The sequence below is a fragment of the Amphiprion ocellaris genome, chromosome 9 (genome assembly GCF_022539595.1).
Source record: "Amphiprion ocellaris isolate individual 3 ecotype Okinawa chromosome 9, ASM2253959v1, whole genome shotgun sequence".
Classification (NCBI taxonomy): Eukaryota; Metazoa; Chordata; class Actinopteri; family Pomacentridae; genus Amphiprion; species Amphiprion ocellaris.
The window spans coordinates 34474420-34489638 of NC_072774.1; the positions used below are offsets into that span (position 1 = coordinate 34474420).

General features: G+C 39.1%; 1 protein-coding gene across 3 annotated transcripts in view; it reads right to left on the reverse strand.

Moving 5' to 3' along the window:
* The window catches only part of ascc3 (activating signal cointegrator 1 complex subunit 3), a 245403-nt gene that overhangs the window by 47588 nt on the left and 182596 nt on the right, over positions 1-15219 (reverse strand). For 2 of the 3 annotated variants that reach the window (XM_023266526.3, XM_035946542.2), the window contains exons 23-27: positions 6047-6145; positions 5775-5943; positions 2877-3097; positions 415-500; positions 63-229 (exon numbers count right to left, since the gene is read on the reverse strand). In XM_023266526.3, the coding sequence (XP_023122294.2) occupies positions 63-229; positions 415-500; positions 2877-3097; positions 5775-5943; positions 6047-6145 (742 nt within the window). Of the gene's footprint in view, positions 1-62; positions 230-414; positions 501-2876; positions 3098-5774; positions 5944-6046; positions 6146-8289; positions 8678-15219 lie in introns of those variants that run through there. The other variant, XM_055013994.1, reaches the window with a different exon arrangement.

Consider the following 15219-nt stretch of genomic DNA (forward strand, 5'->3'; position numbering starts at 1 on the left):
GGTTGTACAGCTTTATGGAATATATCATACACACTCCTTGAAGTTTTGCGGTGAAATCTTACCCAGCAAGTGGATCTCATCAATGATGAGAATGGCTACTTTCTGAACGTAGCTTCGGTTCTGCCAACTTCTGCTCACTCCATCCCACTTCTCTGGTGTGGTGACAATGAGGTCAGCCTGAGCTATAGCTTTCATGTCTGGAGTCACGTCACCTGTCAGCTCTATGACTCTGCACACGTAATAACGGAGAAACATTTTTTGGATCATTTCACAGTGCTTTTGCACATGGCATAAAACATAACAACACAAATACGATTCTTTTATGACTGTGAAACCCTATAGCTGCAATTAATTCTAACTTCTGACAACCTCATAACAGCATTCTGCTAATGTGTCAACTCTGTTTTGTCTTACTTCTTTCCTAGTTTCTCCTCAATTCTGATCTTCCAGTCCTCAATCCTTTCTCTCACCAGGGCTTTCAAAGGGGCGATATACACCACCTGAAGACACAGCAACAAATACAAACAGTTAATGAAAGAAGCACTTGCCAAGTTTCCTTAGGTTTATGTTGATTGTAAATGTGTTCCAAAAGTCATAGTTTACTGATCTATCCTGAACCACAATGCACATGTGATATATCTTCATCCGTTTCTCAGTTGGAAAGTCAGTTTCTGTTCAGTGTTCCCTCATCCTGACCCTAACACTAACCCTATGTATAAGAACATTCAGTTAAACAAATTAAAGTGTCATATATTGTTAAATTTCAACAAAAGGACATCATTCAAAACAACTTGTAACTTTGCACATTTAATGACAATACAGAGATCTCTAAAGACACTGGTTTTTGTGGTCTTATGAATGAGTCCACATCACCATTTTGGCATGTCAAAATAGCTTAAAACTGAAACCTTGACCATCAATACTTGACACATCTCAAAGTATAGCATGAAATATGATACATCCATATTTCCCCCTTCACTCTGTTTCTCCCTGTGTCCTTTCTCCGAGTGTCCCTGGTCCCGGAGCTGGATGCTTCAGATCTGTGGTTGTTGTCCCACTAACTGGCTCTGTGTGTTTTATGTTCCTTGTTCCCCACCCTCCTCTTCTCCCATCCCTCGCCCTCTACCCCTCTACCCCTCTACCCCCCGCCAGCAGGCAGATGGGTACCCCAACATAAAGAGCCGGGTTCTGTTCAAGGTTTCTTCCCGTTAAAAGGGGGTTTTGCTTGCCACTGTCGCCTTAGGGCTTGCTCTGGGGGTTCAGGCATATGGGCTCTGTAAAGCGTCTTGAGACAATTTGACCTGTAATTGGTCAATAAAATTGAATTGAACTAAATATTTATACACCTACAGGAAATTTCTGGGGCCTCTATAGTACCTTTGTCTAAAAAATTTGCACTTTTTTGATCATGAAGGGTTAATAATTACAAATTTTTCCTTTGCCCCAATCAATGTTGACTCTGTCATCACAAATTTTCATAGCTCTTGGCAGTATATTTCTGGAGATACTGAACCTGTAAACTGATTTCTCAGATAACATGTATCCGTGGTCTGAAAATATACATACATAATTCTCAAAACTCAGCCAAAATATTTTGCAGAATTTAGTTTTTGGGTCCTGAATAATAAATACATAACTCTGAGAAAAATCTGTGACAGTGGAGCAACACCGCCTTTTGAAATGACCCAGACTGACCCTAATGTGTCTTCGACCATCAGTTGTGTTGCTGCACAGTAGTGTTGGTATCCAGTAAATAGTCCTAATCAATTACTGCAATAATGCATATTATGATAGGAACTGCCCAACGAAGTAAAGTAAGACAATAGTCAATTAATACTTTAAAACATAAAGGTCAGTCAGTTAAATACATTTTTAGAACACTGAAATTTCGAAGGCAGTCACAAAAACGATCATGGTCTATTTGACTAAAGCAGAATGCTGCATCACATGTCATGACCTCCACAATTGCTCGATTAAACCTAACTACGAAGGTTTTCCTTCACTCTGTGCTCTGTGGGATGGCTTGGAGCTCAGAGTGAAGGAAAAGCAGCCAACAAGTGCTCAGCATATGTGGAAACTTCTTCAAGACTGTTGGAAAAGATCCAGGTGAAAACCTCACAAAGCTGGTTGAGAAAATGAAGAGCTAATATCAAAGAAAAAAGTGTCCACTTTGATGAATCTAAAATGTAAAACACATTTTGCTTTGTTAATACTTTTCAATACATGATTCTCTTTGTTATAATAAATAGTTTATTGTCTTCACTTTTGTTCAATATGTGCAATATAGTAAGAATAATGAAAAAAACTCTGAAATGAATAGGTGCATCAGAATTTTTGACTGGTACTGTATCAGGTGCGTTAACAGGAGCTCACATACAGACCAATGATAATGCAAAGTATTCATGCAAAAATCTTACGCACAGTATGATACTGTTCATTACATTTTCAAATCATAATAATAATGGGACACAAAAAATACCTTCATCAATGAACTGTATGGTACAGTAACATTTGGTTGGCCTGATTTTGCTAAATTCCTCCTGTCTCTTATTTAGACAAAATTGCATTTTCTGGGCTTCTGACTGCCATTTCTTTCATATACAGAAAGTCTAAATTAGTTACCTTTTTCATTGCAGTGTCTGACAGATTGCTCTCTTTGCTGAACCAACAGCAATAAATTGATAAGTATTTTCAAACAGCAATTAGACAGTACATTTTATGTGACACTAGTGAAATTTAAACCCTCAAATGTTATGTGCCTTATGTAAATGAATACCATTCATGACCAATTGAAAAGGCTGCATCAAGTCAGTACGTTCTGTAAATCACATGCCCTTATATTCATTAGGAACAAAGAGTGAGCCAACCAGCCTAACCTTAGAAGATGGATACTTGTTAAAGACCCGGAACATGGCCATTTCTGCTGCAATAGTTTTTCCAGAGCCTGTTGGTGCCCCCAGCAGGACATTGGTGTCGGTGTGATACAGCGTGTGGAAGATCTGGGTCTGGATGGGGTTAAAGTGAGTGAACTTGTATAGGCTCTCGTATTCTTGTTTACCCAGAGCTGTCACTGGCAATGGCTGCAGGTCTAGTAGCTCTGAGAAGGAAAGGGAAATGGAAGAAGTGAATTAAAATTAAGCTATTCAGTGATTAAAATTTGTAATGTGAAGAATGGTTAGATCCTCAACCTTAATATTTAGGCCCCAACAGCCACAAAGAATCATACATGACCAAGACCACTGTTTCTATAATAAACACTGGAGTGCTGTATAATACAAATAGGAAACATAAGAACAACAAAAATGCAGTTGTGATTAGAGGTAGTAATGACTGACAAAAGTCTTAATTTCATATTTTTTATAATATGCAAATATATTTTAATGACGCATCTGTATGTATGAGAAGGGCACACAGGAGTCGAAATGTCAGCCAATGCGGATTTCAGCAAAGTAAAAAAAAACAAAAAAAGCTTCAAAACCAGAAAAACTACTCTGATCACCTTCAGTTCAAGTTTAGTTCTTTTCAGTATAAATTCAGTTAAAAAGAAAAGTACAATGCAAGATGTCAAGCATCCCATTTGTGGATCTATAACCACACAAGCCATAGAATCCAGAAAAGGAGCCTATAATAAACCATTTCAAATAAAAGAAATGTTAAAATCATACACTTACAAAGGAGAATATATAACTGTCCAGATACACATTCTTGAATTTCAAAAATCAAAAATATTATAAAAACATAATGGGATATAATGGAATCTAATCTGGATCCTAAAACATTGTTGTCTTTAAGCCATTTGGTGGGAGCAGATCAAGCAAAAACAACTGGAATGCTGGAATAATATTCCCTTGTAAACAATATATAACCATCCAGTAGACACAGAGCAACATTATAATTCTTGAAATAGTTTTTTTCTACCTTTTCTGATTTCTGATAGCTGTGATTTTAGCCTCTATCAGCTCCTAAGGAAAATATGTGGCACTTAAAAAACAAAAACAAACCAACAACATAAAATAATAACAAAATATAATGTAAACTGTAAAATATTGCACTATTTTTACCAGTGACTCTCTAGTTGTGTCTCTCTGCTGCTGGGCGTTCATGTTTCCTGCCAACAGCTGTCTACTGAGCATTAGTCAGTGGCTTTATGTCTGTACAGCTCATCATTTGAAGTTAAAAATACTATGTACTAAAATATTGTACTAACAAATACATATGGGTTTGCTTTAGGACTATAACAATGAATTTTGGCTAACACCAAAGCCTGAATGTATTTCAAAGGTGATAAGTCAGATGTTTCTTAAAGATTTTATTCTTTCAGCTACAAAAGTTGATATCTACAAGTCTACAAATGGTAAAAACTGGGACCCTAATATGACACAAACACAGTGTAACTCTATATGGGATTTTCACAAGGAGCTGTAACATTGCACATATTCATATGAACTGTTGCTATTATAAAAATACTGATTCGTGCTTAAAGTTAGGGGAATCACCAGAGACTCCTCACACCCGGAACATTCTCTTTTCTCCCCCCTCCCCTCAGGTAGATGCTACAGGACACTTAGAATCAAAACCAACAGACTCAAAAACAGCTTTTATCCCCAAACTGTCAAATGTCTGCTCACTCCTCCCTTAATGACAATATCACATACCTCCAAGTGGAATATTTAAGTGTCAGTGCAATTCATATCATGCGAAAGAATCATGTGTAGAGCAGGTCTCTAACCACAAACCCTTTCTACACTGTATATTTTGCTCTTATACTTTTTCTGTTTCAGTTGTATTTATTTTTCAGTGTGTGTTAATGTTGCCTTGTATAGTTTATTTTTAATGTTGCTATACGAAGAGTATGAAACTGATTTTCATTGTTTTCTGTAACAGTGACAATGGAAATCTATTCTATTCTATTCTATTCTAAAGTTATTAGTATTTATCCAAATACATGATGCTTGAAGATAATGTTCTGCTGGACTTGCCAAGGCTTTATATGTGCTTATGTGATCCCTTGTTCTTCATGTGCCATCATTTAACATCATCTCAACTTTTTTGTTGTTGTTGTTGTTGTTACATATGTATGACAGAAAATGGCAAAGTGATACATTTATATAAAATATTGTTTTTTTTTTTAAAGGATAGATGATGGTAAAACAGTGCCCTGTGGTATGATCTCCTCTGTGATGTAGGGTTTTTCCCTGATTGCTGCTATGTCTGCTAATGAGGGAAAAAGTGGTTAGAAATAATATCCTGGTTCTTTTCTTGTAGTGTTGCGGAGTAGATGAGTGGAATATGGGGCACTATGCTTTTGTTCTCTAGTCTACTTGGAGTGTTGCTGTCTTTTTGCAGCTAGAAAACAGCTATTCTCAAGCTGTTCTGTTGTGGTAAGCTGCTGTTTTAAGCAGAAAGTAATTTATACGTTATATTTTTAGGATAAAGTGCACTGATGCTTTTGCTAATATTTGATTTTAGTTAAAGATTAGATTGGTTTTACTAAATAAAACATGTTTCATCCATCAATCTATGGAACGTTAAATTTTTTGTTAGCTGTAATCCAACACTGCAGTTTGTAGTGACATGTCAGTGACATCCCACATCGCCACAGCGGCCAGACTTTGTCAGCAATAAATCTGGTAACCTGAAGAATTTTATTTACTTTGGAGAATGATGTGCATCCACAGAAAAGCACTTTCAGTATTTTAAGTTGAAGTCACGTTAAGTAAAATTCCTGCTGTCATGGCAGCAATGTGTGCATGAGTGTGTTTGAGTGTACCTACCAGTGTGTGGTGGGTGTCTCTCAGGTAAAATTAAGTTCTGGAAGTTGATGATGCAGACGGCCTCAGCCCCGAGCCAGCGGTCAGACACCGCCTTGATGTAGTACTGGGAGGGCAATGGCTCAAAGATGGGAATAGTGAATACTATGTGCTGAGGCTCTCCTGTCACCACCTGGAAGAAGGAACAATTCAAAAAAAGTAACGCACATGAGTAATGGTGTACTCTTTGGGAACACTTTTCTCATGTCAATTGAAGTCCAACACACAAAACTAACCTGTTTCTTCTGCAGAAGGAAGTACTCAGAGTGGTAGATGTGATCATTGATAGGATCTTCTACCCATAACCACCAAGGCTCACCCACTGACCCATGCACCTGAACCATGGAGAAAAAGAAATTTTCACTCTTTTCAACAGATAGCAAGTAAGGTAGTCTGTTTTTTCCATAGACTGTATATAAAGATGGACGTAGCTACCGTGACGTCACCCGTTGGTTTCTGCACTGAGAAAATGAAGCCCAGATTTTGCTACTTTCTGGTTGACATCTTGGATTTTTGGAGCCGGTGACGTCAACAAGGGCAGAGCCAGAGAGCAGTGATTGGTTAGACTGACGGAGAGCCAAGGACTCTCTGTCCCGCCCTCATTTACTGGATCTGCTGTTTACCAACGCTGATGCTAACAATGTTAGACTCCAAAAGTCAAGCTTAACTGTACAAGTAAATGTTAAAAGTCATCTTTGTAACTAGTTGTACTCTTTTCCACAACTGGACAACATCATATATAAAGCAGTGACCTACGTTACTGTAGCTGAAGTTACTGTAAGTTAACATCAGACGGTAATCTGATATAAACATGTTCTAACATCGAGTTTTAAAGTTGTTCTGTAAATCTCAAGTTACGTTTCCTAATTTTGTGTTCATACTAATGCTAAATCAGGTTAGTCGGTGTCATAAATTAGTTAACTGTTAGCTGTAGCTAAATGTCCCACGGGTCACAGCTGATCCATCATAATGGTTCAATCATAACAGATTGATAACTGCCGTCTCGGGGTGCAGTTCGTTCATGATCAGCAGATAGAAATGAATCTGTTAATATTTCTCCACAGAACTCTGTTACTGATGGGTGTTGATCTCTCAGTTCAGTGAATGAAGAACAGTTCAGTTCTGAATTAATATCTCTCTTCTTTGCTTCAGGCATTTTTTTCTCTACAACAGTGTATGGTCAGATAACTGTGTGGAGCTCATGTTAATGCTAATGATACATTAAGAATAAAAAGAATAAACTTTATTGTCCAAGGCAATAAAATGTTATTTGGCCTCAACCAGGAAAACAAACATTTCCATAAGATTAAAAAATATGACAAAACACAACACTCTATTGTGTTCCATTCATATACTGCTGTGTTCACTTTAATATTTAATGTTGCAGCAGTTGGAATGAAAGAACCTTGTAGATCTTTTCCTCACTGTTAGTGTCTTTTCCTTCCAGCCTTGGTCTGGATCATTGGGAACATCTAGTCTGATGGACTGAGAGCTCCAGAGAACATGAACATCCAGCTGTGGTTGTCTGAAGAGTCTTTTCTCCTTCATCACTGTGAGGAAGAGCAGCACTGATGTCCTCCTCATCCTTCCAGTAACAACAATAATGCTGCAGATTCAACTCCTCTCTTCATAATACAACTTGTCTTGTGACTGTTCAAGATTTACACTTCACTGTCAGCAACACATTGTTTATTTCATCCATTTATTACATGAATCTGTGGATGTTCTCAGTCATCCAGGTCATGATAAGTCTCAAGCAAGCATAAGTTATGGCAACTGGACTAACCTCGTGTGAGTCGAAAACGTTTCACCTCTCATCCAAGAGGCTTCTTCAGTTCTGAAAGCCTGGTGGGGAGTACCAGATATTTATCCACCAGGAGGGTGGTGGCAAAAACAAGTGGACAAAGACCCGAAACCAATAGACTCGTTAGGAGTCGTTAGCCTTTGATGGGCGGTCGTTACCCCTCCCAGAGGTGGACTGCTGACTGCAGCAGTCCACCTCCACCTCAAGGAGAAGGGGCACTCCTTTGATGACCACAAGGTGCGCATTCTAGCCAGAGAGGACAGATGGTTTGAGAGAGGGGTAAAAGAAGCCATTCATGTCAAACTAGAACGGCCATCTTTGAACAGAGGAGGGGGCCTCAGACACCACTTGTCTACCACTTACAACGCCATTCTTAGAGCCCTCCCAAGGAGGTGCAGCCATCTGTCCCACCTGCAGTCAGGTGACCCCCAACCACCCTCCTAGAGGGCTGGGAGGGGTAACGACCGCCCATCAAAGGCTAACGACTCCTAACGAGTCTATTGGTTTCGGGTCTTTGTCCACTTGTTTTTGCCACCACCCTCCTGGTGGATAAATATCTGGTACTCCCCACCAGGCTTTCAGAACTGAAGAAGCCTCTTGGATGAGAGGTGAAACGTTTTCGACTCACAAGAGGTTAGTCCAGTTGCCATAACTTATGCTTGCTTGAGACATTTATTACATGTGTTTACACATATTTACAGTTCACAACTGTTCAATAATGCAGTTTTTAAATGTGCAATAAAGGTAATAATGAAGCTCTTGACCTCAGTGTCTTGATGTTTTAATGCTACATATCTGATATAAATGATAGGAACATGTACTCTGTATTATTATTATACTACAACAGCAGAGATGAAGTTGAAGGTGATAAATGGAACCTGTGAATACTAAGAACAGAGAATAATAAACCGCTGTAAGAGTTGGTCTGTCCTTCTGTAAGTGAAAGCTAAACAGGAAGTGGTTCACCGAGGATGTCGTCCATTCAGTCTCCTTCTTCACAACCAGATGAGGTTTTCCTTCTGTTGGCTTCACTCAGAAGATCCTCACAGTGAACATGAGACACCTGAGATGAAGACAGATGTCACAGTATCTGCATCAACAGCAGCAGGTTCATTTTAAAGTATCCCTGTAAAGATTTCCTCTGTCATATATAGTTTTCCAAGCACTGAAAGACAGAAAGGTCTGCAGTCACTTCAGCTTTAGGGGAGAGGATTTTATTGTTCAGCTTATCTGTGCTGTAATTTAAATATAGTAACTATAGTGTTCATCATTACTTTGGTCATATTCTGGGAGGTTATTCTCCCAATCTACACTGCAAGAATAAGTACTACATCATGTGAATCAGTCATTAAACAACGTTAACGAGTAGAGAGTAGATTTACTGTTTTCTCCAGTTTAACTTCAGAGACTTAGCAGATATTCAGGACTACTGACAACACAGAACCTTAACCTCATTGTTTTAATCACATTTAGGTTTTCTAAATGTTACATTAACGTGAACCAGCGTCTCCACTGACAGTTTTATTAACTAAATGTACCACATTATACTAACAGAACAAACTTCAGCTGTTTACATAAAACACAACACAAACACCGTTAGCTTAATGCTACGTTAGCTTTAATCAGGCTACGACTGAGCAGTTAGCTCGGTTAGCATCGCGAACATTAAAGCTAATATTTACTGGATGCTAACTCTCTTCTCTGGTCAACCCACACAGAAATAAACTCCACCAACATCTGGAGTGCATGACACACATTATATCTGACACTAAAGCTGCATATAAAGTACAGTAAAAGCAGCACCGTTAAGAAAATAAACATTAACTTACCGAACTATCAGAGTCCTTTCAGTGTCTGCTGGTAGAATCAGCCAAAGGTAGAAAACTGGTTTAAACAAGCCAACAGGCAGAAAAACTATCTGTGGAAAATGTTCTGCTGCTTCACCGATAAATAAACCAACAGTGATCATAACAGAGTAACCAAGGAGAACAGAGTTTACGTGAATGAGCGTCTGGGCTGCCCTCCTCCACAGGACCTGTCAATCATTCCAGACCAGATTGTCAGTCAAGTAGCCCCGCCCCCTGACTCCGCAAAACTTTATCGCTCCTTACAAAATTCAGTATTGATGCATTTTAAGATTGGCCACCTGATCTCTCGTTTTGACCATAACAGCTAACGAAAAAAAAAATCCTGAGCAGTTGAAAAGCAGTCTATTAAATTTTAGTTTTTCCTGTGATTAATCGGGGTCTATGGAGCCTTTTTCCTAGGCTTCATTTTTAGAGCCAGGTGCTACGTCCATCTTTATTATACAGTCTATGTTTTTTTCTTGTTATTTTCAGATTTTCATATGAGTGTCAGTTTTTAAAGTGTATGTCGACATTCACATTGCTATTAATATTTACTTCTGCAACCTGCCCACCACTAATGGCTTCCACTGAAGGACTGTGGAATGAAGTTGGATGTCTAACTGCATCTGCTAATGTAAATGTATTGAACATTCTCTGTTGTTCCTTCATAAAGTCATCAAGAACTTTCTTCAGCGACAAGAAGAATGAACAACAGATGGTCTGGCCCCCACAGAACCCTAATCTCAAGATCATGTAGTCAGTCCAATTGACAGAAGAACTGTGGCAAGTCGAACAACCTACCTGACACGTACCTCCACAATCTCTATGCAAGTGTATCAAAGGAGACCTGGTGCTGTTTTATGTCATAACATTTGTATTTTTTTCTGTGTATTTCTGTGTACGTTTTTCGTCTGTGAATTCCTGCTTCCCACTTTTTAAATAGTTGGAATCTAGGAACACGAGAAACGTAATGTTAAAAGCATTAATACCACAATAAACTAAACACATGCAGCCAAAAAATTCTGTCAGTTCAACCCTGGCATGAAGAAAAGTAAATAATACTTGCAGAGTTATGACACTATGCATCATAATGAGTGAGTGTGGTCCGTTTCCTGGGTGCCATCAGGGAGGCGGTACATGTGTCCTGGCTCTGCAGCCGGATCAGAGCTAAGCCAGCCAGTGTTCCATTACCACTCTCCCATGATTGGAGCATGCATTGCTAATCGGACATAAACATTCATCTTCATATTCAGTCCTGCTACAATGAGCTTCCTATTCCGTTCAGATTCCATGACAAACTCTGGACTACCCATGATCTCCTCAGGCCCCTCTCCTCTCTCAGCTGGTACATGCTGGTGAGGCCTGGAAGCTCTTTAGGACAGATGAAGATTCCATGGCTAGAAACATAACAAGGTGTGTGTGTTTATATGTGTGTGTGTGTGTGTGTGTGTGTGTGTGTGTGTGTGTGTGTGTGTGTGTGTGTGTGTGTATATATATATATATATACACAGTGGCATGAAAAAGTATCTGAACTCTTTGGAATTTCTCACATTTCTGCATAAAATCACCATCAAATGTGATCTGATCTTTGTTAAAATCACACAAATGAAAAAACAGTGTCTGCTTTAACTAAAACCAACCCAACATTTATAGGTTTTCATAATTTTAATGAGGATAACATGCAAACAATGACAGAAGGGGGAGGAATAAGTAACTGAACCTTCGCATTTAATATCTGGCTGCCCCCCCCCCCTTGGCAGCAATAACTTCAACCAGACATTTCCTGTAGTTGCAGATCAGTCTGGCACATCGATCATGATCAATCTTGGACCATTCCTCTTTACAAAACTGCTGCAGTTCAGTCAGATTCCTGGGATGTCTGGCATGAATCACTCTCTTGAGGTCATGCCACAGCATCTCAATGGGGTTCAAGTCAGGACATTGACTTGGCCACTCCAGAACGTGTATTTTGTTCTTCTGAAACCATTCTGAAGTTGATTTACTTCTGTGTTTTGGGTCATTGTCCTGTTGCAGCATCCATCCTCTTTTTAGCTTCAACTGTCTGACAGCCTCAGCTTTTCCTGAAAAACATGCTGATGAACTTTTGAATTCATTTTTCCATTAATGATTGCAAGTTGTCCAGGCCCTGAGGCAGCAAAACAGCCCCAAACCATGATGCTCCCTCCACCATGCTTCACGGTGGGGACGAGGTATTGATGTTGGTGAGCTGTTCCATTTTTCCTCCATACATGACGTTGTGTGTTCCTCCCAAACAATTCAACTTTCGTTTCATTAGTCCACAAAATATTTTGCCAGAAGTTCGGTGGAGTGTCCAAGTGCCTTTTTGCGAACATTAAACGTACAGCAATGTTTTTTTTTAGACAGCAGTGGCTTCCTCCGTGGAGTCCTCCCATGAACACCATTCTTGGCCAGTGTTTTACATATTGTTGATGTGTGCACAGAGATATTGGACTGTGCCAGTGATTTCTGTAAATCTCTAGCAGACACTCTAGGGTTCTTTTTTACCTCTCTGAGTATTCTGCGCTGAACTCTTGTTGTCATTTTAGGTGGACAGCCACTCCTTGGGAGAGAAGCAACAGTGCCAAAGATAGATAAGTCCTTTAAACTCTCTCCATTTGTAGACAGTTTCTCTAACTGTGGATTGATGAACATCCAGACTTTTAGAGATGGTTTTGTAACCTTTCCCAGGTTTATACAAATCAACAATTCTTGATCGCAGGTCTTCAGAGAACTCTTTTGAGCGAGCCATGGTGCACATCAGACAATGCTTTTCATCAAGACACAATTCTTACCAGGTGTGTGTTTTATAGTGGGCAGGGCAGCTTTAAGCCACTCCTCAGTGATTGGACACACCACTGACTTAAATTATTTGGTAAAAATTGGTATTAATTGCTCTCAAAGTCTCCTTAGGCAGAAAGTTCAGTTACTTATTCCTCCCCCTTCTGTCATTGTTCGCATGTTATCCTCATTAAAATTATGAAAACCTATAAATGTTTGGGTGGTTTTAGTTAAAGCAGACACTGTTTTTTCATTTGTGTGATTTTAACAAAGATCAGATCACATTTGATGGTGATTTTATGCAGAAATGTGAGAAATTCCAAAGGGTTCAGATACTTTTTCATGCCACTGTGTATATATATATATATATATATATATATATATATATATATATATATATATATATATATATATATATATATATATACATACATACATACATACATACATATATATATATACATGCATGTATATATATATATGTATATATATATATATATATATATATATATATATATATATATATATATATATATATATATATATATATATATATATATATATATATATACACACAGTGGTTCCTCACTATATCGCAGTTCACTTCCCACGCTCACCCCCCGTCATGCCTCTGTCCTTCTTTCCTTCTTTTTGGGGTTTGGTTGAGCTTTGACCGGAGAAAATGGGTCTTTTCATTTGGCGCTGTCGGTGGAAACTTTCATTTTGGCTGCATAGTCGTGAAAGGCAGTAAGCCATGTTTCTTTGGCCTATGGCAGGGGGTTTTATATATACAGTGGTCCCTCAATATATCGCGGTTCACATCTCGCGGTCTCACTGTATCATGGATTTTTGGAATGTGTTTGGTTCCGCGAATGTTTTGCTATATCACGGAATTTTACGGTACAGATAATTTTTCTGCCACTCTACTTGTGGCGAGTTGGATTGCAAAGTGACATTGGAGAACACATTTGCTTTTTATACACTATATAACTGCCAGATGCTTTTATTTTGACACTAACTACGGTATAAGTTTGGCAGGAAGTCATCAAACACACTAGACTTCACACTCATGGTCCTGACAACATAACACTTAAGCAAACTAACTAGGCTGACTAAACCACAAAAACATAATAAAACACAAATACTAATAACACTGGAACACTAACAAAAACCACAATAATGACATTTAAACCCCCAACACCCCGAACTCCCATGGTGCATTGCAGCACAATAGTTTAGTCATCACAACCAGCTCTGCTATTGTGACATTATTTTGATAATTTGCGGTAAAATTAGCATTTTCTAGCCTAAAATTTGAAGATAAAATTTTATAAAAATGTTAAAAAAAAGTAAAACATGCTGCAAGCAGCGCTGGTCGGGTCCTCGCATCCGAGCGGCCCAGCTGTTCCACACATGTCAACCAGGTGGCGCTGCAACTGAGAGTGTATATCGGCCCTATGGATGTGATTGTGGCCGGGCTCTGATCACACATGTAAAGTTTCAGGCAGATTGGTGTAAGAACAGGCTAGTTATACAGGTGGCATTATGATTGTGAGTATATGTCGTCCTATGGATGTGATTGTGGCTTGACTCTGATCACACATGTAAAGTTTGAGGCAGATTGGAGCATGTACAGGCTAGTTATAAGCACTTCCTTTCTCATGGCGAGACATCTAAAATGGCCGCATTCCGCTGGTTGCCATGGCCATACCCTCAGATTTTTACGGAGCGTTGTGATAACTTTTGATCACCCATGACTGGTGTACATCCTGGCCAAATTTGAGCTGTCGGGGTTACACTGTTTGAGTTTATAGATTTTTAAAAATGTCCAAATATGACACAAAATTGTCCAAAATACGACTTATAATTCAAAATGGCTGACTTCCTGTTGGATTATGGGTAAGGATGCAAGAGGCTTTTTTGTGCGTCTTGACGAGTTACATATGCATACCGAATTTCGTAGCTCGAGGTGAAACGCGGTCCAGGGGCTGAATTTTCACAATATTCCAGAGGGCGCTATTGAGCCATTTTGGCACACACACATGCCATTCCCCTAAAATGTAAATTTTTTGCCAGTCCGTGTGTGTGTGGCGATTTTCATGCGTTTTCGTGTATATTTAGGGCGTCAAAAATGCGTTTTTTTGCGGCAGACGTAGAAAATATAATAATAATTCCATGGGTTTCAATAGGTTAGGCAAAAATATCCAATGTAAATAAAATGCGCTCAGCAAACTTAGCATCAGTCTCCTCTGTCTCCCCTGAGTATAGTGCCTAAGGTATAGTGGCATTCAGTATCTGGCCTTGTCTTTCTCACACAGACATCTGATTGCTGAGCATAGTGTTGCTCTGCAGTGATCTGTAGTGTGTGGGGAGGGCTAATAAAGCCTTAAAATATATATCAACAAGTACTCGGAGAGCGCAATACTCCGTCAAGACTGTTCATTCTCTGACCTTGCGCTGAACATAGACCTGTACTATGCATGTGTGCATGAATCGTCTGACCTAAATATGTAGCGGGACATATGTGATTGGACTCAAACACCCCCACAATTTAATCAATCAATCAATTGTTCCTTGTATCAATTCCCATAAGTCAGCAACAGCGGCTTTGTAATAGGATCACATGATCGTCAGCAGAGAACTGATGCAGCGTTCACTTGTTGTCATGGTTACAGTGACGCCACGCTTGCCGCTATACCTTGCAATGGGAATCCTTAACAAATTCGTGGATCCAGACAATAAGCCGCATCACTGCCAAAATCTAATCACTTGGTCCTTGTGTCATTTCTGACTTTCCCTGAAAATTTCATCCAAATCCGTTGGTCCATTTTTGAGTAATTTTGCAAAGGACAGACAGATTCACAGAGACACGTAAGCTGATCGTCACGTAACTCCGTCGCGTTCCTTGGCGGAGTAACAATAAATACTGTAGTATCAGATTTGTGTATGATTGTGTTCA